At 36.3% G+C, this 24,084-nt stretch overlaps 1 protein-coding gene across 1 annotated transcript in view; it reads left to right on the top strand.

The window, feature by feature from the left end:
• The first annotated feature begins 396 nt into the window (after positions 1-396).
• Positions 397-24,084, top strand: part of ADAM7 (ADAM metallopeptidase domain 7) — a 66,690-nt gene continuing 43,002 nt past the window's right edge. The window contains exons 1-5 of the mRNA XM_019467059.2: positions 397-448; positions 1,443-1,546; positions 6,029-6,105; positions 21,536-21,614; positions 23,164-23,240. Of these exons, the coding sequence (XP_019322604.2) occupies positions 397-448; positions 1,443-1,546; positions 6,029-6,105; positions 21,536-21,614; positions 23,164-23,240 (389 nt within the window). The remainder of the gene's footprint in view (positions 449-1,442; positions 1,547-6,028; positions 6,106-21,535; positions 21,615-23,163; positions 23,241-24,084) is intronic.

Raw genomic sequence — 24,084 nt, 5'->3', positions numbered from 1 at the left:
CATTCTTCCTATGCACCTTCATCAACCCAAGTTTATATAAACGCTCTTTAATGTTTTTTTTTTTTCTAAGACCCACATGATTTTTTTTTCACTTTAGGATTTTTAGTACCTCTAGAATTGTATTTATATCAGGCACGAAGCAGGGATCTCTGCCCAGTCCACCCCCATGACAGCACCTCAGTAGTCCTTTTAATTAGTACATGATGTCAACCCTCCGGGTTTTAGCCTCAGGCACCTCACAAATGATGCAACACAAGCAAGGAACACTTCCTTGTGCTGCATCAAAACTGCCTGTCCATCTGTTGGGCGCTTTGACCCCGCTGAGGAAGCAAGGGCAGGGAGCTGTGCTCATCTTTTCTCAAGCACCTGTGCCCCCTTCCACCAGAATCCTTCAGAATGTTCCCCGGGACTTTGCTTTTCATGATCATACTCATTTCTCAGATTAAAGGTATGTCTTAATCTTTTTATTAGGGTTCTCTTACTAGGCTATGAGGTAATGTCTCTTTAGTCACAAAATTTAAACTGTAAATGATAAAAACAGGAATTCCCATGGATGATTTCGCTGAGAACATAGCATAGGACTTGGGCCAGTTATGACAAATACTGAGATTCTATGAGACACCTTCTCGGTCTTATATATTCTGATTTACACCGAGAAGGAGGAAGGAATGGACATTTCTGAATATCTGCAACATTGCACACGTCGAGCTGGCCATTGGCCACTTTGTACATTAGCACACGTAAAATTCTAAGTTACTGTCTCCACTTTATAGATAAAGGAATTGAGAATAATATATACAGATCAGAGAGAATGGATATAGTATTTATGGTCACACTGCTAATAAACTGGTAAAACTTATTTGATTCAGATAATAGCAGATTCTAAAATCGTATGGTCTTTCCTCCCTATCGCTCTTCAGGGAGGTTACCAGGGCTCACCTCACAGATGGCCACCGGTTGTGTAGAATATTATGTCCAGCACTGATTCAAGAGTACCTCAAACCTTTTTTAGCAAGAGAAAGACTTGTATGTATCTAAGAGGGTCAAGATTTCAAACGCAAATGTTCCTGGGAGACAAAAATTGGTAATTTACACTAAAATCGGTAATTTACCATCTACAATCCATCCCAGGGCAGGCTGGGACAGGGGGCAGAATCCAGAGACAGGCGTGAGGAGACAGGCAATCGCAGAACAAGGTGGAGAGATGGAAAAAGCCAAAGGACCTCATGGTTTTTTGGTCTACTTTCCAATTTTGCTTATATTTTCCCAATTTGGAAATGACAGTCTCAATTTCCTCACCTGTGAATGGGGATCTACTTCCTAGTGATGCTGTACATGACTGCTAACTGAGGGCAAGTGAACTCTGTGAGAATATTTGTTCTCTAGTCACTGTGGGTGAATGTTAATGCCGGATGTATGTTCCCCCTTATGTTTCCTTTTAGAAAAGGTAATCCTTGGAGTAGAGGGCCAAGAACTGGTGTATCCGAAAAGGCTTCCTCTGATGCAGAAGAGAGATGTCTGGCACATCCATGATTATGACGTACAGGTACACGTTTGGATTGAATAAATAGGATTTATTGCATTCACAGGATATGTAGAAAGCCAGCTTGTGCTCCAATCCGAACTGAACAAGAGAGGAGTCTCGATGTTTCTGCGGACTCCCCCCGCCCCACCACCCAGGGTACAGCGTGTGCTTGGTGGGGGTGAGGGTTGTGGAGGCAGCAAGCTTTTGATGGATTAGGACATAAGACGGAGTAAAATTTGGATTTTAGGGGGTGCCATTTAAAACCTTCCACTAACAGAGGATTTCCACTAACAGCTTTCCGGACTGATTTAAGGCAACTTCGTTTGTTCTGAGCTGGTGCCCGTGGAATGTAATCTCTGAGCATTTTGCTTTCTCAGAGTTGTAATATGCAGGTTTGTTTGCTTTATAGCAGCTTTCTGCAGCAAAGTTGGACAACTTTCACGGGAACACATTTGGCCTGTTGCTTAGAATAGTGTTTATTCAGGTGTTAAAACATAAGCATTTAAGATTTTATTTAAAAAAAAAAACCCTAAATGTTTATGCAGACAATATGTAATACATATAATAGGAAACAAATTTCAAAATTGGGTAATTTTTCAACTCCCGCTACTATGAAAGGCATTCAATGACTGTCCTTAGATATTTATTACCAGGCAGTTGCATTGTGAGCCTTAGGTTTCTTACTTGGTCCATGGAGAATACTGACTGTCACTTTGCTCCAACATTTTTTGAGTGGGTAAACTTTTCCCAGGGCAGCTGCTTTTCTTCCCTCCAAGACTAAAAGAGCCAGCCCTCCATGCTCTCATTTGTTAGGTTTCTCAGTCATAAGCATGACACATTTCAGCATTCCAAAAGATCCCACCTAAATGTCTTTCCCATGGCTTGAGATCATGAAAATGCAACTCTCTACCTGCGGCCATCGGCAAATAATGTCTAGCCATTTTTTCTCTAGTTATCTCCTTACAAATAGTGTATTCTCTTGATCTCCAACTCCTTTATCACCTTCTTAAACGTTTTATTAATATAACATTGCAGGTCAACAATAAAAAAAAAAAAGCAAAACTTTTATTGGTTGAAGTTTGGTACTCATCCAAGAGGGCAAAGCCAATCTTGTGCCACCATTGTGCAAATCAGGACTTACGTTAAAAATCCCATTATGGGGGCACCTGAGTGGCTCAGTCAGTTAGGTGTCCAACTTTTGATTGCTGTTCAAGTCATTATCTCACTGTTCATAAGATCGAGCCCTAGATCTGTGTTGTCAGCACAGAGTCTGCTTGGGATTCTTTCTCTTTCTCTCCCTCTCTCTCTGCCTCTCCCCCTCGTGTGTCCTCTCTCTCTCTCTCTCTCTCTCTCTCTCTCAAAATAAAAGCTTTAAAAGTCCCATTATGAGTATGCAAGATGAGCCTGGCCTGGGGCAGGAATTATACAAGATGAGTTTGAAGCATCTTATGCTACCAGAAAGTGAGGAAATTCTCAAACAACCCAAACTTGCATCGATGGGAGGATGTCAAAAGAACATAGGAGCCAAAGGAAGGAGCTCCCAGTAGTGAAAGAAGGGACAATTTGAGCAACAAAGTTAATAACATAGTTTTGGACCATAAAAAAAGATAAATTAATGCCCATGAACCTATATCCCCTCCATAAATTGAGGGGGGATAGACGAATCTATTCATAAGAGTGAAAAAATTGACATAGGCACTACCCTTTCCAGGAGATGGACATAACTCCCCACCCTTTAAGCATGGACTGTGCATAATGACTTCTCCATAGAGAAGAACATGGAAGGGGAGAAACACTGTTACCTTGAAGTGGAGAAGGGCTGACAAATGTCACCTCAGTGAGCCGATCAAGGTTAACATCATCAGTAATAACTCATGTTGATAGTAAGTACTTTTAGTATGATGCGATGAAAATGGCACCTTTTTCCCTCAAATCTCCACAATCCTAATCCAGTAATAAGAAAAATTTCAGAAAAACCTAAATTGAGGGACAACCTATAAAATATTTGATTGTTACTCTTCAAAACCGTCAACGTTTTCAGAAAAATAAAGAATGTCCGAGAAACTGTCATAGAGGATCCTAAAGAAGCATGACTGAATGTAATGTGCTGTCCTGGATGGGATCCTAAGACAGGACTTTAAACAAAATTAAGGAAATCTGTATAAATGTATACATTAATTGATAATGGTAGTCTTGGTTCATAAGTTGTGATAGGTACATAATAGCCATGTAAGATATTAGCAATATGGAAATCTGAGTTGTGGGGTCCATGGGGATTCTCTGTATTATCTTTCCAACTTTTCTCTAAGTCTCAAATGATTCTAAAATGAAAACAAATTTGGGGCGCCTGGGTGTCTCAGTCGGCTAAGCGTCCGACCTCGGCTCAGGTCATGATCTCGCGGTCTGTGAGTTCCAGCCCCGCGTCGGGTTCTGTGCTGCCAGCTCAGAGCCTGGCGCCTGCTTTGGATTCTGTGTTTCCTCCTCCCTCTGCCCCTCCCATGTTCATGCTCTGTCTCTCTCTGTCTCCCAATAATAAATAAACGTTAAGAGGAAAAAAATTAAAAAAAATTTAAATTAAATAAGATTAATAAAATTCTAAATTAAATATAAAATCACAAAATTCTGTTCATGTAGAAACAATAGTAATGACAAGAATAACGATAATGTCACATTTAACAATATTAACAATAGTGTCTGAATATTAGCTAATACACAATGTATACGGTTCCTCGTGTTTGTAAATGCAAATCCACCCTTTTTATTTGAATAAACACCCAGTTCTTGCTGGCCCACTGTGAATTATGTGTTTATGATAAAGTCCTAGTTTTACGTTAAACTTGCAGTTAAAAATGCCCTAATGCACACCTCATATTCAACAAATGCAAAACTCCCCTCTCCTTTCCTCAAAGCTGCCCCTTTTCAGAAGACCCTCATTTCAATAGCATAGTTTAAACAAACTAGAAGCCTGAGGGAATTCTTCACTCCTCACTTGTGCCTCCCCCATCAAAGAATCACTGAGCTGATTCCAGCATGTAAATAAATATCCTTTGAAATTATCCACCCTCCCCCCCTTATCATTGCTGCCACTCCCCTGCCCAAGTGACCTATAATCCGGCAACAGTCTTTAAATGCTTTTCCTGCCTACGGTTGTGATTTTTGCTGATCCATTACCCATAATAAGTAAACCACCTAAAATACCATACCTACTTCTGCCTTTTTTTCTTCTCTTGGCTCTTAGGATAAGGTCCAAATCTTCTTAAGTGACTAACTAGTTGGTACCTGATTTGGCGCCTTCCTACCTTGGCGTTTTTCGTATTTATTCAATTTACATTTGCTTTTCCCGCCATGTTGAACTCTTCTGGATTTCTCAAACATGTCAAGCTCTTTCTTACCTCAGAGCTTTTGCATGTGCTGTTCTCTGCCCCTGACTCCTCTTTCTACATCCCTCACACAGTCACTTCATTTCTCCTATTGTGATGCTTAATAATACTCAGTTACGTTTGATTGATTTTCTTCTTTGCCAAGCTATAGCTTCCATAAGGGCAGTGACCTCTATCTTGTGCACCATTGTATTTTCCGTATGATCAGCATGCCTGAAATGACACCCATTGAATACATGGGTGAACAATAAACTAAAGAAATGTGCTAGACATATGATCAGTAACTGTAAATCCTGAAATTATAAATAGTTCTTATGAATTATAAAGAAAGAAAATACCACAAAAGAATATAGTTAAAGGATATAAATTAGGAAATCATATACGAGTATACAAATAACAACATAAACTAAATGAACAGAAGAAAAATATCACTCCCAATGGTCATCGAAGAAAACAATTTGTCACAATAAGTTATCAATTCATTACTGTTAACATCTAAGGCAAAAAACCAAGAACCACTGTAAATTTCTGGTGAAATTCTAATTTTGTGCTTCCTTTCTTCAGGTTATTTTGCAGTATTTCTCTAAAAGCTTTGAATTTTTTCCACCTTGCCGATAAAGAAATTATGTCTAACTACAGTGAATACCTCAAATCAAATTTCTGATATGGATATAGATTAAATAAGTTCACATTGTGCTTTTCAGCCATAAAATACATGCTATGAAAAACACTTATTGGGATAGGAAAATGGTCATGGTCATAATTTATTTTTATGTGAGACAGTAGACTATAAAACTCTATACCCAAAATTGTTAAAAATACATAAACAAAAGCTCTATGAGCAGAGACTATAAATATTTTCCTTTCATTTCATTTTATTTTATAACTAGAAAAAATGCCCATCAAAAAATTTAACGAAAACATAACTTACAAGCAAAATCTTCCGTATATTGGTTCTCGTTCACTCAGCCTAATCCGTATTGATCATTTTGTCTGGCTCTTACTGCTGGGTTGCCAGATAGAATGATAAAGTCTAATTTATCCCAGGATCCACCCCACTCCCCACCCCGACACACACCAAATGAGCACACGTTTAAGCCATGCGATGGATATTGTTTTGCAGGAAACTTATGAAGAAGAATTGTTGTATGAACTAAGGCTAACTAGAAAAACCTTAATACTTCACCTTTTAAAATCAAGGTAAGTTCTGTTATAATTCACCACCTTATAGATGTATTAGTCTGTAGTATGTCAGCTTTTGTAAAAACTGCCAGCGAAGTGAATTCGTCAAGTCACTGTTACCTGTATATATGCTGAATTCCTAGTCTTCTAATATAAGCCCCTTGCATTTCGACATCTTAACAACAATTACAGACACTGCCCTTCCGTTCCCGAGTTACTCTTTATTTGGAAACTTGGAGTCCTTTGTGAATCAGTGGAACAAAGGAAATTTGAAAAACATGGCTTTTTAGAGTGGACTGCTAAGTTCTTTAAAATAGATATCAAACCAAGTTCTGTGGGAGAATAAACCAGAACTGGGAAGAATTTACTTCATCAGGTTATCTTGTGTTAGCTAAATAATTCTAATGGCCTTCATTTCTTCCTTAGCTTCCCTTACAACTTCTGTGTTGTTACTGTTAAATTTCCATCGTTTTTCTTTGGGCCATTCCTATACACAATAGCTCTGCCTCCCAGACCCAAACATTAAAATCATGAAGAATTATTAAATGCTAAGTGGAAGGATAACTCTACCGAAGGATTGGAGGGCACCTGGGTGGCTCAGGTGATTGAGCATCAGACTCTTAATTTTGGCTCAGGTCATGATCCCAGGATTGTGGGATCAAGTCTCATGTCTGGCTCTCTGCTGAGTGTGGAGCCTGCTAGAGATTCATTCTCATATGTGGATCTTGAGAAACTTAACAGAAGACCATGGGGGAGAGGAAGGGGGAAAAAAAGTTACAGAGAGGGAGGGAGGCAAACCATAAGAGACTCTCAAGGACTGAGAACAAACTAAGGGTTGATGGGGGTGGGGGAGACGGGCGAGTGGGTGATCGGCATGGAGGAGGGCACTTGTTGGGATGAGCACTGGGTGTTTTATGGAAACCAATCTGACAATAAGTTATATTCAAGTTTTTTAAAAATAAAAACAACAACAACAAAGAGATTCTGTTTTTCTCTCCCTCTGCCACTCTCCCAATTGCATGTGCACACGCGCTCTCTCTCTCTCTCTCTCTCTCAAAAAAAAAAAAGAATGGAGACTCTAGCCTATTAGCTAAAAAGAACAGCAACAAAAAATATAAAACAAAGAAACAAACAAAAAACCTTTCTTCCACTCCAGAGTTGCCCACTGGACAGATGCACAGAAATAGAATTAATCTAAGAACATAATTCTATTGATAATTTATTCAGACTCTGCATACATTCTCAGGATGGAAGAAGGCTAGCATTTATTGAGCAATTTCTATATGCCTTCTCTCAGAGTGCTCTCTTAATTCCCACAATATCCATACAAGCAAATATATGATTTTACTTTTATTTTACTGAGGAAAAATCATAGGTTCACTGAAGCAAAAACCTGTCAGGGTCACAGTGCAGATGATGGTGCTGATTCTCTAACTCAGATCTACCTGTTTTCGAAATTACTCCATGCTGCCTATGCCTCAAGTAGCCAAATCTCATTATACATTAGCTATTGTGTAATTCTGTTAATCAGCCTGGAGTGGCATATTATAGACTTGTGGACGTATAAAGTAGTTTAATCTAATATTGATGCCTCTGATGGACAACATTATTTTAGTCCCCTCCAAGAAGTAAGTGAATTTAGTGCATACCATGGAGCCTTTCAAATCTGTGAATACTACTTATTCAGATGTTTTCATATCTTATGGTAACAAACAGAAACTTGATCTTATTAATTTAGACTTTTGTCTTGGGTTTTGTTTTTTGTAGCCACTTTTTCCCATATTTCCCCTGTGAGTTTCATCTGACTTGGTTTTAACCATACCGAATACTTATTTTATAAGCTGAGATTGAGAAATAGAGGTAAATCTTCATAGACCAACCATGTCAGATCAGATTTTTATTCATCCAGTGGAAACACTGATTGGGTCAACTTAGTTTTCACTATAGTAAATCCAATAATAGCTGAAAAGTTACATGTGTATGTATATATGAGGCAAAAGAAACATTAATTTAGAATATGTTATATAATCAAGCACTTTACCAAAAGTTATACCTATGTGTTTTGAAAATAACCACAAATATGATTGTATTTTATTTACCTGTTGTATGTCTTTCATTTTTAACCAACAGTTTGTTATAAAAAAAATTCACACAGAGAGAAAAGTTGAAGTTATTTTATTTTATTTTATTTTTAGTTGAAATAATTTTAGAGTGAACATTTATATACCCATGAATACACATATACCCATAATCCCAAGAAGATATACATATGCACATATACCCATTAACATTTTAATATGTTTGTTTTATATCCTATTTTCCTGTCTATCCATTCCCCTATCCATCCATCCATCCATCCATCATCTTATTTTTATACATTTTAGACATTAACATAACTTCCCACTACACACTTCAACAAGCAGCAGATCATTAGAATTTAAGATTTGTTTACAGTTTTCTTCTTCTCATTTAAAATTTTTATACAAAGAAATGCACATATCTTAAGTGTATATTCATTGAATTTTGGCAAATGCGCATACCTGTGTTACCCAAATTTTTACAAAAATGAACCACAGAAGAAGTGTCACTCAGAAAATTTACTTCTGTTTTTTCCTAACCGATTCCCCTCAAAACCTGCTCATAGAGGTTCATCGACTGCAAATTATTTTTGTCCATTCTGGAAGTTCTTATAAATAGGTTTACACCGCATGTACTCTTTTGCATACGGCTTCTTTAATTCAGCATTGCATTAATGAGACTCGTTCATGTAGTTCCAAGTATCAGAAGTTTGAGTCTTTTACTTTCTGAGTACTATTCCATTGTATAAATATACTACAGTTTATTTATTTAGTCTCCCATGGTTGGACAGCCTAAGCTGTTCCCAGAATTTGGCCATCACAAGTAAAGCTTAAATGGGCATTCTTGTATAGCCTTTATATGATACATGCTTTCATTTCTCCTTGGTCAAAGCCAAGGAGTGAAATTTCTGGGTCATAGAGTGTTATTTAAAAAAAAAAATTGGGGCTGCCTGGGTGGCTTAGTCAGTTAAGCATCCGACTTCAGTTCAGGTTATGATCTTGACGTTTGTGAGTTCAAGCCCCACATCAGTCTCTCTGCTGTCGGCACAGAGTCTGGAGCCTGCCTCGGATTCTGTGTCTCCCTCTCTTTCCGCCCCTCCCCTGTTTGCACTGTCTCTCTCTGTCTCTCTTCTCTCTCTCTCTCTCTCTTTCTCAAAAATAAACATAAAATTTTTTAAAAAAGAATAAAAATAAATAAATGAATAAATAAATAAATAAATAAATAAATAAAAGGCTTCCAATCAGTTTCCAAAGTGTTTGTACAATTTTGTATATTACAACATATGAGAATTCTAGTTGCTCCCTGTCGTCTTCATCATTATAATTTTTTTTTAATTTATTTGTCTTGAGAGAGAGAGAGAGGAAGGCGAGGGACAGAGAGAGTAAGAGTGGCAGAATCCCAAGCAGGCCCTGCACTGAGAGCACAGAGCCGGATGCAGGGCTCAATCTCACGAAATGTGAGATCATGACCTGAGCAGAAATCAAAAGTTGGAGGCTTATCTGACTGAGCCACCCAGGGGCTCCCCTTTATAATTTTAGTTACACTAGTGAGTTTGTGGTAATATTTCATTTTCAATAAACTTGCAGCCCCTGTTGAAAACCTTTTTTATTATCTTTTTATATCTTGAAGATCAGCTCTTTGTCAAATATATCTGTTAATGGCGTTTTCCATTCTGTGATTTTTTTATTCATTTTCTTAATTGTGTCTCCTGAAAAGTAAAAATTTATCATTTGAAAACAATTTTAATTTATCACATGTTTCATTTATGGTAATTGCTTTATGTGAACCGTCTTCTAACGTCTTCATTGTTTTGGTTTTTAGATTTGATCTGCTATCGTGAATGTGTGCGTGTGTGGGCAATTTGTGGGAAGGTCAAGGTTCTTATCTTTCCATATGCTTAGCTAGTTATTCCAGCCCACTTTGTTACATTGCCTTTCTTTGCATTGGATTGCTTTCATACCTTAAACAAGATCCAATGATTATTTCTGGGATCTCTCTAGTCTATCCTGTTCATTTACTTTTCAATCCTGAATCCGCGACCACATTGTCTTGTTTACTGCAGCTTTATAGTAAATCAAAAGCCAGTTTGGGTAACCTCTCCAACTTTGTTCTACTCTTTCAGAAATTAAAAACTCTAGATCCTTTCCATTTTTCTAAAATTTAGAATCTATTTGGTAATTTTATTTTATTTATTTTTAATTTTTTTAATGTTTCTTTATTTTTGAGACCGAGAGAGACAGCATGAGCAGGGGAGGGGCAGAGAGAGAGGGAGACACAGAATCCGAAGCAAACCGTAAGTTCATGACCAGAGCCGAAGTCGGACGCTTAACCGACTGAGCCACCCAGGCGCCCTATTTGTTAATTTTATTTTTTAAAAGCCCTGGAATTTTGTTTGGAGTTTTATTGAATGTGCATATCAATTTGGAGAGAATTGATATCAATAACATTAAAACTCTTCATGTCATATCTCTATATTTACTTAGGTCTTTAATTGCTATCAACAGTGTTTTATAGTTTATAGTGTAGAGCTCTCACATGTCTTTTGTTAAATTTATTTCTACATGTGTAATGTTTGTGGCGTTCTTGTAAGCAGAACTGCTTCTCATTATTTTATTTTTCTATTAGGGTTTCATCTATGAATCTATTGATTGTTTTGTAGGTTGCTTAAGGATTTTCAACAGCAAATATTGACAGTTTACTACTTTCTTCCTAGTCATTATTCCTTCTATTTCTATATCTTATTCCAATGATTAAAAACTCCAGTACAGTTTGAGTAGAAGTAATGAGAGTTGGCAACCATTCGTTATTTTTTATTTTAAGGGGAAAGCATTCAATATTAAAGGATTAATATGATATTGCTAGGAGAATTGTCATTGGTTTACCTTACTAGATTAAGATAGTTGCCTGAGAAATTTTCTGCAAGTGTTTTGTCTTCAACTAATGAAATGTCCATATGGCAATTTCACTAATTGATTTGTGAATACTAAACCATCTCTTTGCACTCTTGGGAAAAAACTCTTTGCTGTATTCAGTTTACTACTATTTTGTTAAGGGTTTTAAAACCATGTTAATGATTAATATTATTCTGTATTTTTCATTTTTTGTAATGTCATAGCCAGATATTTGTATTAGGATTATGGTGATCTCATAACATGAATTAGAAAGTATTCTCTTTTCCTATATTTATAAAGGACATTTTTGGAATGTTTGTTAGAATTCCTAAATGAAACTTTCTGTGCCTTGAGGATTTTTTTGTGTATGTGTGGGAATGAGATTTTATGATTAAAAATTCAATCTTATTAATAAAGGCTTATTCAGATTTCCCTTCATATTGAGTCAGTTTTAAATTGTAATTTACAAGGAAAATGGATATTTCATCTAAGTTGTCAAAATTTTGGCATAAGGTGTTTCATAATATTCTTACTATTCTTTTTTTCCCTCATTCTATTCTTTCGTTCTACTCATTCTATTCTATTCTTTTAATGTCTGTAATATCTTTAGAGATAATCTCTTTATAATATCTAATATTGGTTATTTGAGTTCTCTTTTTTCCTTGACTAATATAAAGGAGTTTATCAATTTGATGTTTTCAAATAACTAAAATTTTATTTTACTAATGTTACTGTTTATTTCACTGATTTATTTTATTATCTTTATTATTTTATTTGTCCCACTTATTTAATGGTTACTTTTCTCTTTTTATAGAAACATTTCATGTGTTCTGTCATAAGTATTTAAAGTATTTAAAGCTATGACATTTCTTCTAAACATAAATTTAGATGCATCTCAAAAATCTTGATATGTTGTATTTTTATTATCATTTATTCCAAAATATTTTCTAATTTCTTTTGAGATTTCTTCTTTGGCTCATGTATTACTTAAGAGTGGCTATTTAACTCCAGCATTTTGAGTTAAAAAATTTTTTTTAATGTTTATTTATTTTTGAGAGAAAGAGAGACAGAGCATGAGCTGGGAAGGGGCAGAGAGAGAAGGAGACACAGAATCTGAAGCAGGCTCCAGGCTCTGAGCTGTCAGCACAAAGCCTGATATGGGGCTCGAACTCACAGACCATGAGATCATGACCTGAGCCAAAGTCAGACACTTAACTACTGAGCCATCCAGACGCCCCCCAATATTTGGTGTTTTTTAAAAAAAATATATCGTTGTGTCAAATTTTTCTATTTTAATTCTATTTTTGATGAAGAATATAGTTTGTATAACATCATATTTTTAAAAAATGTATTACAATTTTTTATAGCCAAGCATGTTTCTAACTTATTAAACATACATGTGCACTTGAAAAGAATATGTATTTTAGTGTTGGGTGAAGTAGTCTATAAACAGCAATTAGAAAAAGTGGTGGATTATTTAGAATTATTTTTATTTAATTTATGTGTCTATTTTCTCTGTCCATTGCTGAGAGAGTTGTGTCAAAATATTTAACTATGATATTTGAAATTGTTTTTCTTCTTTCCATTTTTCTCTCTTTTCCATTCCTTTAATATTTGTTTCATGTATTATGAAGCCTAACTATTAGGTTCAGACATATTGATAATTTTTTTATGGTGAATTGATTCTATTTTTCCTCCAGTTCCCAGTAACTGTTTTTTTTTTTTTAATTTGAATTTCAGTGTAGTTAATATACAGTGTTATATTACTTTCAGGTGTAGGCATAGTCACTCATCAATCCATATATTACTCAGTGCTTATCAAAATAATTGTATCTTAATCCCCTTCACCTATTTCATCCATTCCCCCCCCCCCCACTTCCCTCTGATAATAATCTGTTCCCTATGGTTAAGAGTCTGTTTCTTTGTCTCTTTTATTTTATTTACTTGTTTTATTTCTTAAGTTCCTCATGTGAGTGAAATCATATATTTGTCTTTCTCTGACTGTTTATTTCAGTTAGCCTTATACTCTCTAGATCCAGCCCCATTCTTCGAAAATGGCAAGATTTCATTTGTTTTCATGACTGAATAATATTCCATTGTATGTATAGGTATCACTTATCTGTTCATCTATCAATGGACACTTGGGCTGCTTCCATAATTTGACTATTGTAAATAATGCTGCAGTAAACATAAAGATGCATATATCCTTTAAAATTAGTGTTTTTTGTATTCTTTTTTTTTAATAACCCAATTTTATTTTTTTTTCAATATATGAAATTTATTGTCAAGTTGGATTCCATACAACACCCAGTGCTCATCCCAAAAGGTGCCCTCCTCAATACCCATCACCCACCCTCCCCTCCCTCCCACCCCCATCAACCCTCAGTTTGTTCTCAATTTTAAGAGTCTCTTATGCTTTGGCTCTCTCCCACTCTAACCTCTTTTTTTTTCCTTCCCCTCCCCCATGGGTTTCTGTTAAGTTTCTCAAGATCCACATAAGAGTGAAACTATATGTTATCTGTCTTTCTCTGTATGGCTTATTTCATTTAGCATCACACTCTCCAGTTCCATCCACGTTGCTACAAAGGACCATATTTCGTTCTTTCTCATTGCCACGTAGTACTCCATTGTGTATATAAACCACAATTTCTTTATCCATTCATCAGTTGATGGACATTTCGGTTCTTTCCATAATTTGGCTATTGTTGAGAGTGCTGCTGTAAACATTGGGGTACAAGTGCCCCTATGCATCAGCACTCCTGTATCCCTTGGGTCAATTCCTAGCAGTGCTATTGCTGGGTCATAGGGTAGGTCTATTTTTAATTTTCTGAGGAACCTCCACGCTGTTTTCCAGAGTGGCTGCACCGGTTTGCATTCCCACCAACAGTGCAAGAGGGTTCCCGTTTCTCCACATCCTTGTGCTTTTAGCCATTTTGATAGGCGTGATGTGATATCTCATTATGTTTTGATTTGTATTTCCCTGATGATGAGTGATATTGAGCATCTTTTCATGTGCCTGTTGGACATCTGGATGTCTTCTTTGGAGAAATGTCTATTCGTGTCTTCTGCCCATTTTTTATATTGGATTATTCATTTTGTTGATGTTGAGTTATTTAAGTTCTTTATACATTTTGGATACTAATCCTATATTAGCTATGTCATTTGCAAATATCTTCTTCCATTCAATAAGTTGTCTTTTAGGTTTGTTGATTGTTTCCTTTGTTGTACAGAAGCTTTTAATTTTGATGTAGTCCCAATAGTTTATTTTTTGCTTTTGTTTCTCTTGCCCCTGGAGACTTACCTAGAAAAATGTTGCTATGGCCAATTTCAGAGAAGTTACTGCCTGTGTTCTCTTCTAAGATTTCTATGGTTTCAGGACTCACATTTATATCTTTAATCCATTTTGAGCTTATTTTTTTGGGATGGTGTAAGAAAGTGGTCCAGTTTCATTCTTTTGTTTGTAGCTGTCCAGTTTTGCAGCACCATTAAAACTGTTTTTAACATTTTATTCATTTTTGAGAGACAGAGAGTGACAGAGTACAAATACCAGTGGGGCAGAGACGGGGAGACACAGAATCCAAAGCAGGCTCCAAACTCTGAGCTGTCAGCACAGAGCCCGAAGGGGGGCTTGAACTCACAAACTGTGAGATCATAACCTGAGCCGAAGTTAGATGCTTAACTCTCTGGGTCACCCAGGCGCCCCTATAGCACCATTTACTGAAGAGACTTTTCCCCATTGCACATTGTTGCTTCCTTTGTTGATTAATTCACCATATAATTGTGGGTTTATTTCTGGGCTTTAGTCTGTTCCATTGATCTATGTGTATTTTTTTATGCCAGTATCATACTGTTTTGATTACTACAGCTTTATAGTATAACTTAAAGTCTGGATTTATGACACCTCCAGCTATGTTGGCAAATTGGTTCTTTTATCATTATGTCATTATACAATATCTGTCTTGTCAGGAAGTGTATTTTACCTGATATCAACATAATATCCTAGCTTTCATATATTTACTCTTTGTGTAATGTATTATTTTTCATCCATTTCCTTCAACATATCTGTCTTTCTATTTAAAATGTGTCTCTTGTAATTTGGCAAGTAGTTGGGTGCTGTTTTTTAGCAAATTCTGACAATCTGATTTCTAATTATAATGTTTGATCCATTAACATTTAATGTTTTGAATGATATGTTGTATTTAATATTTGATTTCTGTCTGAGTTTTTTATTGTTGTTGTTTGTTTCTATGGTCTTCTTTTTTGGATCTTTGGATTATTTGATTTTTTTATTACCTTCCTTACTGGCTTTTTATTTATCTATTGGGTTTTTAGAAATATCTCTCTGCTTTAGGTTTAAGCTTTTATTTCAGATATTACAATATTTATTTAAAATTAATATTGTATCATTTAATATAAAATGTAAAAACTTCACAATCATATAAGTCTATTTATACCACGATTTTTTATGTTAATTTGGATATGTATACATCTGTAAACATTATGAATTCCATGATGCATGGCTATAATTTTGGCTTAAAGTGGTCATGTGTACCTGAAAGAAATTCAATGAAAAAATAATTTTATTTCCTGGATTATTTATCATTTCCTATCTTTTTATTCTTAGAAATTCAATTTTCCATCTTCTGCCAATCCCTTGAGCCTGAATGACTTCTTTTACTGATTTTTGTAGTACAGGGTCTGCTGGCAGAATTTTACCTTTGAATTATCAGACAAAATTTCAAAGCATCCATCATAAAAATACTTCAGTGAACAGGGACACCTGGGTGGCTCAGTCAGTTAAGCATCCAACTCTTGATTTTAGCTCGGGTCATGATCTCACAGTTTGTAAGACTGAGCTCCATGTCTGGCACTGCTCTGACACTGTGGAGGTTGCTTGGGATTCTCTCTCTCTCCCTCTCGCTCTGCCCCTCCCCTGCTTGCTCTTTCTCTCTCTCTTAAAAATAAATAAACTACAGGAGTGCTGATGCATAATGGCACTCGTACCCTGCTGTTTACGGCAGCACTTTCAACAATAGCCAGACTATGGAAAGAGCCTAAATGTCCATCAACTGATGAATGGATAAAGAAGCTGTGGTTTATATATACAATGGAATCCTCCTTGGCAATGAGAAAGAATGAAATCTGGCCATTTGTAGCAACATGGATGGAACTTGAGGGTATTATGCTAAGTGAAATAAATCAGGCAGAGAAAGACAGATACCGTATGTTTTCACTCGTATGTGGATCCTGAGAAACTTAACAGAAGACCATGGGGGAGGGGAAGGAGAGAAAAAAAATTACAGTGAGGGAGGGATGCAAACCATAAGAGACTCTTAAGAACTGAGAACAAACTAAGGGTTGATAGGGGGTGGAAGAGAGGAGAAAGTGGGTGATGGGCATGGAGGAGGGCACCTGTTGGGATGAGCACTGGGTGTTGTATGGAAACCAATTTGACAATAAACTATATTTAATATAAAAAAGGAAATAGACATTAAAAAATAATGCTTCAGTGAACAATTATAAACATGCTTGAAACAAATGAAACAAAATAGAATGTCTCAGGGGATGGATAGAAAACCTCAGAAAAAAATAGAAGATATAAATAAGAATCTAAAGGAAATTTTAGAACTGAAAAGTAAAATACATGGAAAAAATAAAACTTTTAATGCATGGGCTCAATATCAGAATGGAGAGGGCAGGGATGCTTAGGTGGCTCAGTTGTTAAGCATCTGACTCTTGATTTCAGCCCAGGCACATGATTGTGAGATTGAGCCCTGCATTGGGCTCTGTGCTCAGCATGGAGGCTGTTTGGGATTCTCTCTCTCCCTCTCTGTCTGCCCTTCCCCTACTTGTGCACATGCTCTCTCACTCTCTTTTTCAAAGTAAACATTAAAAACAAAAAAGAACAGAGACGGCAGGAGAAAATAATCAGTGAATATGGAATAATAGAAATTACACAATCTAAATAACAAAGAAAATTTTCTGAAAAAAAAAAAAAGCCACTCTCAGGAATATGTGGTAATAAAACAAAAGGTGAAAAACTGAGGTCATCAGAGATCCCAAAGGAGAGGAGAAAGAGTATGGAGCTGAAAAAATATCAAATGAATATCTTGATACTGAAAATACGCACATTTGGCAAAGGAGACACTAAAAACCTACAGGTTCAAGAAGCTGAACAACTTCAAAACAGGATAAACTCAGACAATCTCCAATATATAAATCTCAAACAATTCCAAGACATACCGTGATTGGTTTTATATATACATACATACACATGTATGAAATGTATTATCTAGAGTAACCATTGAAAAACCTATACAGGGAGGTACACTGAAAAACGCTATAGATAAATCAAAATGGAATTTGAAAGTATATTTAAGCAATCCATAAGAAGGCAGGAAAAGGAAACTAAAACATGAGAAAAGAAGAAACAGGAACAAAAGATAAAATAGCAGACTTAAGTCTTAATATATTAATAATTACTTCAAATTGTATAAATACTGAAAATGGCAGAGTGGATGAAAAATATCACTAAACTTTACGGTGTTTATACAATGGCTTCCAGAAAACACAGAGAATACTTCCTTTCTCATTTTATGAAGCCAACATTACTTTGATACCTAAACCAGACAAAGATAGTATAAACAAAATTAAATAGAATTCAACAAGGCACAACAAGAGTAATACACCATAACCAAATGGGATCTTTTCCAGGAATACAATACTGGCCCAATATTCTAAAATTAATCAACATAATTTACCATATTAACAATGGAAAGAAGAAAAAAAATCACATGATATCATTAATGGACACAGAAGAAAGCTTTTGCTAAAATACAACAATCATTTATGATTAAACATTTCAGAAAATTAGCAATATAACAGGATGTCCTTGACTTGATAGCGAGTATTTACAAAACCCTACAGCCATAGGATTATTATTGGTGAAAGACTGAATGTTTTCCTCCTAAAATCTGGAACCAGGCAAATACATACACTCTCACTACTGCTAGTCAACATATTCCCAGGACATCTAGTCAGTTCAACTCAGAAACAAAAGGAAATAAAAGGCATATAGATTGGAAAGGTAGAAGGAAAAAAAAGTCCTTACTTGCAGATGACATACAGTGGTTGGCATAGAAAATTCTACAAAATCTAACAGGCTAACCAAGCATCAAACAAAAAATATCTTCTGGGTGTAATAAGTGCATTCAGCAAAGTCACAGAATATTGCATCATAAAAATATCAATTGTATTTAAACACTCGCAGTGAACATGAGGAAACTGAAGTTTAAACTGTAACACCATTTGCAACTGTTCAAAAAGAAATAAAACTGTTACAAATCAGAGAACTAAATACAAAGCTTGTTCACTGAAAACTACAAGATTCTGATGAAAATCATCAAAAGGATGTAAATAGGTGGGGTCTTATTTTGTATTACTATATTGGAAGACCGCATGGGAAAGATGTTAATTTCTCCAGTGGATATATAGGGTTATCACAATTCCCACTGAAATTACTGTAAGACTTTTTATAAATATAGACAAGATTATTCCAAAACTTATAGGGAAGACAAAGGAACCGGAGTAGCTAAAAGAAATCTGAAAAAAGAAAAAAAAAACAAAACAGGAGTAATCACTTTGAGAGCTATTATAGAGAGAGTCAGACTGTCAGGACAATAGACACAGAGATCAATGGAATCAAATAGAAATCTCAGAAATAGTTCCACCCTAGTAAAGCCAACTCTTTTTTGACAAAGTTTGTAAAGCAAATCAATGGAGGAAGTAGAATCTTTTCAGCAAAAGGTGCTGAAACTATCCAGCAAAAAAATACAAAAAAAAAAAAAAGAAACTCAACCTAAATCTCAATGCTTTTACCAAATTCATGTCAAAATTAACTCAAAATAGATCATGGGTGTCAGTGTAGAATGCAAAACTATAATACATTTAGATAAAACAGCTAATATCTTAGGATCTTGGGCTAAGGCAAAGAATTCTTCCACTTGACATCAGTTCATTTGACATGACTAATAAAAGACAAAGTTGATAAATTGGACTTCATTGAAATCGAAAGTGCTTAACTCTACCAAAGTCTCATTATGAGGATGAAAAGACAAGCTGCAAATTGGGAGGAGACATTGGCAAACCGACAGAGGACTAGCGTCTGGAAAAATAAAGAGTTCTCAGAGCTCAACAATAATAAAGCAAGCAATTCAATCAGAAAATAGGCGAAAGGTAGGAAGAGACATCTCACCAAAGACAATATACGGGTGACAAATAAACACTTGAGAGATGTGTGGCATCATCAATCATTCAAGAAATGCAAATGAAACTATAATGAAATATCATTTCATTCAATTAGAATGGCTAAACCAAAAACAATAATTACGTCGCCAGAAAGCTGGCAAAGGATATAAGGAATACTGGATCATTAATACATTGCTGATGAGAATATTAAATAATATAACACTCTGGAAAACAATTTGGCAACTTAAAAAAAGAACAAACATGCAACCTCCCTCAGGGGAAGCAATTGTACTCCTGGGATCAGTGAGAGAGATGAGAGGTCATTTTCTGGTGGAATAGTTCTGTATCTTGATTGCAGTGGTGCAAATTACACCTATGATAAAATGCCACGTGAACACAAACATGCATTAGACTAGTGTGTATTTCTGGGTTTGTTGGAAACAACCACAAAGTGGCTCAGTTGGTTGAACATCGGGCTCTTATAGTGGCTCTTATAGTATAGTTATTGTACTATAATTATGTGAGATGTAACCACTGGGGAAATTGAGGGAGGTGTGCACAGACATCAGATTCTGCTACGCTATCTCTGTAACTACCTATGAGTCTATAATTATTTCAAAATAAAATTAAAAAAAATGAGATATTAGTACTTTGTATTCACACATCGGAAAAATGTGGGATCCTCTGTTTTCTAAGAAAATAAAATTTTTGAATATAGTTTTGGGGAAAGAAAAGCGATGCCCACGATGATTCACCCCATTAAAATGTGCATTCTGGTTGCACGCTGAACATATAATCCTACCTTTTGGGAGTTACTGAGAATGAGGCAGGTTGTGTCCACGAAGCATGGACATAAAGGGACATCTACTGACTCTGCTGGAGTAGGGCACATTGTGACTGTTCTGCCAGCTCTTTGAGGAAGGGTGAGTAACATCGCCCAGGTGGATATGTTTAATTTAAGTTCAATATTTTCTTTATTGTGTTTTGTAACTATCTGTTTTCAAATTCATGAGATAACAAAGTAAGATTGTTGGGTAAACAGCTATGTCGAGAGGATGATGTCAACTTTAATAACGAACGTGTTTATGTCTCTACAAACTACACAAATGTTTGTTTTGCACGTTCATATAAGATAGTGCACGTATTACCTCTCCAAAGTGATTTTGAGCTCGTTCTATTCAGTCAAACCCAAGTGATGGTTCTGATACTAGGGCTTTCTCTACTCCGTCACCATTTCCTCTCTAATAGAGCCAATATTCCACTTTTCTTCTTGGGGCCTGGTAAATCTTAAAATAGAATGGCTATTATCCACATAGGGTAATTCAGATAGAACTAAGTAAATTACAGAATGGTGTAAGAAGAATCCAATGATTCCCTATGTACTTCTGTCGTATTCACGTACTGAGAGAGTTGAGATATATGACCTTAGTTCTTGGTCTGAGGATACCCATGGGATTTGTTACAGGGCATGTGGGAATGTAGAGTCATTCTACTGATTACTCAGAATGCCATCCCTTAACTTGTGCAGAGAAAATAAAAAACTATAAAGAATTACACGAAGGGGAACCTGAGTGGCTCAGTTGGTTGAACATCTGGCTCTTAATTTGGCTCAGGTCATGATCTCAGGGTTCGTGGGTTCGGGCCTCACATTGGGCTCTGTCCTGACAGCAGGGAGCCTGCTTGGGATTCTCTTTCTCCCTCTCTCTCTGCCCCTCCCCTCTTTGTCTCAAAATAAACAAATTAACCTAAAACAAGAAGAGTTACATGAAGATATTAGCAGAGGTTGTCTCTCTGTAGCGAGTTTCATTGATACTTTTCTGTGTTTTCTAAATTTATATTATGATTAATACATACTGCTTTTATCTAAATATATAGTTGTTGGGTTAATATATGTTAAGATATATGCATTTTATGTATATTTGATATACGCATCAAATATATTTTGTATCAAATATATATATATGACTTTACTTAGATAGTATTTTCTCTAGTTTTTTTCTCAACTTGCTCCCAGAATCTCTTTCAGTCTCTTCTAGTGTTTACCAAATCATGAAATCTGGGCAGAAAGCCTTTTCGTGTGAGTGGGGTTGATTTTGCTTATGTGTTTTTAGCATGAAAGGAACATGCTGAGATTTGAAAATAGCCTCAAGTCTTCTCTTCCCCATAATTGGTTTTATCTGCTATCTTTGTAAACTGACTAAATCTCACTACCTCTCTGCCCTCTTTTCCAGGGAGTTCCTAGCCTCAAATTACAGTGAAACCTACTACTCTATAAAAGGAGAGGCCGTCACCAGCTACCCTTCCACCACGGTATCTTATGGAACTTTCCTATGTCTTCTGAAATTTTCTCATGGGATTTTGAAACGCAATCCAGCTGTACAGGCAGCTTCTGAAAATGTTATGTCAGAGGCAAATCTTACATTGAATACTGTCACAAATCATTCTAGAATAGAAAACATGACCCTTCAAACTCTAAAGGAGGCTGACTACTGTCTCACAAGCAGACTGATGACTGTTAATGTATTTTTTCTTAACTAAACTGACTTCTGTGTACCCCAAATGGTGTTAAGTCTGGAGAAAGGGTAAAGCAGAAACCAAAGAAGTAGAAGGCACCCTGATGAGATTGTCATCGGGCTAAAGGGATAAAAACTAACGACATGAAACTATTTTAAAACCTCCATCTAATTGACCCTTATGTGAGTCCTATTCCCCGGCCTAGGCCTTCTGCTGCACCAACATTGTGGTCTCTCCTTCATTCTCCAAATGAATTTTTGTTCATTTATCATCAATAATATGCCAGTGGATACAGGTTCTATTTTTACGGCCTTCCTTCCCTTTCCATGCCCTCTGTAGCCTTCTAACTGAAGATGACATTATTCCTTTTCACCAAAAGTATACTTTCTAAAAACTTATTTCCTGGTTAAGGCATGTGTCAATCATGGAATGTAAACCTTCAGGCAATCTTTGTAAAATAGAAATGGAAGAAAACTGGGCAACATGCTTTTATGCAGGGGGTGGCTGTTGGCCTAAGAGGGTCTGCGATCACACAGGGAGTGTCGCTCATGGACAAAATGGACAAAATGGAAAAGGTGATTACCTGATGGAACCGTTACAGGCAGAGCACCACGTAGGGAGTGACAGGGATACCAACTTGACTGAAGCAAGGCCACAGGAGGAAAGGGCTTGAGGGGACCTGGCTGGAGAGCGAAACCTAATTTTAGCAATCATCAACAACATTGGCATGGGGCGCTTGGGTGACTCGGTCCGTTAGGTGTCCAACTCTTGATTTTGACTCAGGTCATAATCTCACGATTTCGTGAGTTTGAGCCCTGCATGGGTTCTGTGCTGATGGTGCAGACCCTGCTTGAGATTCTCCCTCTTTCTCTACCCCTCCCCCATTTGCACCGCCTCTGTCTTTCTCAAAATAAATAAATGAACTTAAAAAAACTTTTTTTTAAAAAATTGGACTGATTTCATAGGCAACTGGGGAAAAATTATAATAACAACACGAGAAGGGTAGTTTGGTAGACATTTTAGGGTGGATGAAAGGAGAAATACTTAAATGGAAAAGGGTCACATTTCTGAGACTGGATTCATCAACTAATATACTCCTAAATCTGTGAGGAAAGAATCCACATCCTGCTTCATACAAAGTAACGATGCAATTAGAATAAAAGGATTCTGAAGGAGTTCAAAATTTTCCAAATGACAGAGTGCAATGAGCGAATACTTGAAGGAGCATGGGTGTGATTTGTGAGAATGCAATGCTGATATATTGTGAACGTAAAATACGTGTATAGTGATATCTATGCAATATGAGCATATGTATTTATATAAATAGTCTCTTCATCTATTTTAGGATCACTGTTTTTACCAAGGATCCATCATACATGAATTTGATTCTTCTGCCAGTATCAGCACATGTAATGGTCTGAGGTATTGCACAGTTCTCTATTTTGTTTATAAGTTTGCTTAAGGCATTTTCAGAGACATTTGCTTTTCATCTTTCAAACAGCCTTATAAATAGAAAAAATCATGGGAAAAAGCTACTGCATATTTTCAGCATGAGTAGCCCTTCTAGCCCATCACTGATGTCCATTTCTGACAAAAAGATGTCTAATGCACAGCCCTAAGCAAGACAAATTTTTTGTCAAGGGATTCAGAGACTGCTGGGAATAATCTAGCCTGTCCTCTCATGTCGGAGACACTGAAATCAGAGACTAGCCTCTGGACATTCAATGTGCTGGTGATAGAACTCTATGGAAAAACCAGGTCTCCTGACTTCTAGTCCTGTGAATTCCCACCACAACACAACACTTCACAGCTTTTTGCTCTTCAGGAGTTTAGAGTCTTTAGAAATCAAAAAAGCCAGAAGTATAGTCTGTATCAGTTCCTTATAGATCTTGGGCTTAAGGATAAAAGAGGAAATGTGGGGTAGCAGGATAGGAGAACAAGACATTTCCGCCTTCATTTATGAGTACTTTACTTAAGTAGATCCCAATATATTCAAGAATAAAGACTCTTTTAATGACAAAATTGCCATGTAATAGTATTTGTGCTTTCATATAGTTACTCTACAATTAAAGCATGATGGACATAAAAATTCACAAAATATTTGTGAGAACTCTGAGATTTCAAAGTAGAGATTGGGCTGGTAAGCTTCTGAAAATCTAGAGGAGTTGATTCTTACGCACGTTATTGATTCAAAGGCCACATATCACCTCACCTTTTTATCACTCAGAATATGTGTGCAGCCAGATGCTCATGAGGCCTTGGTCTT

The sequence above is a fragment of the Panthera pardus genome, unplaced genomic scaffold (assembly GCF_024362965.1).
Source record: "Panthera pardus isolate Hobbes unplaced genomic scaffold, ASM2436296v1 HiC_scaffold_13, whole genome shotgun sequence".
NCBI classification, from domain to species: domain Eukaryota; kingdom Metazoa; phylum Chordata; class Mammalia; order Carnivora; family Felidae; genus Panthera; species Panthera pardus.
Note: the sequence above shows the minus strand (reverse complement) of the source record. Positions and strands in the feature narration are given on the sequence as shown.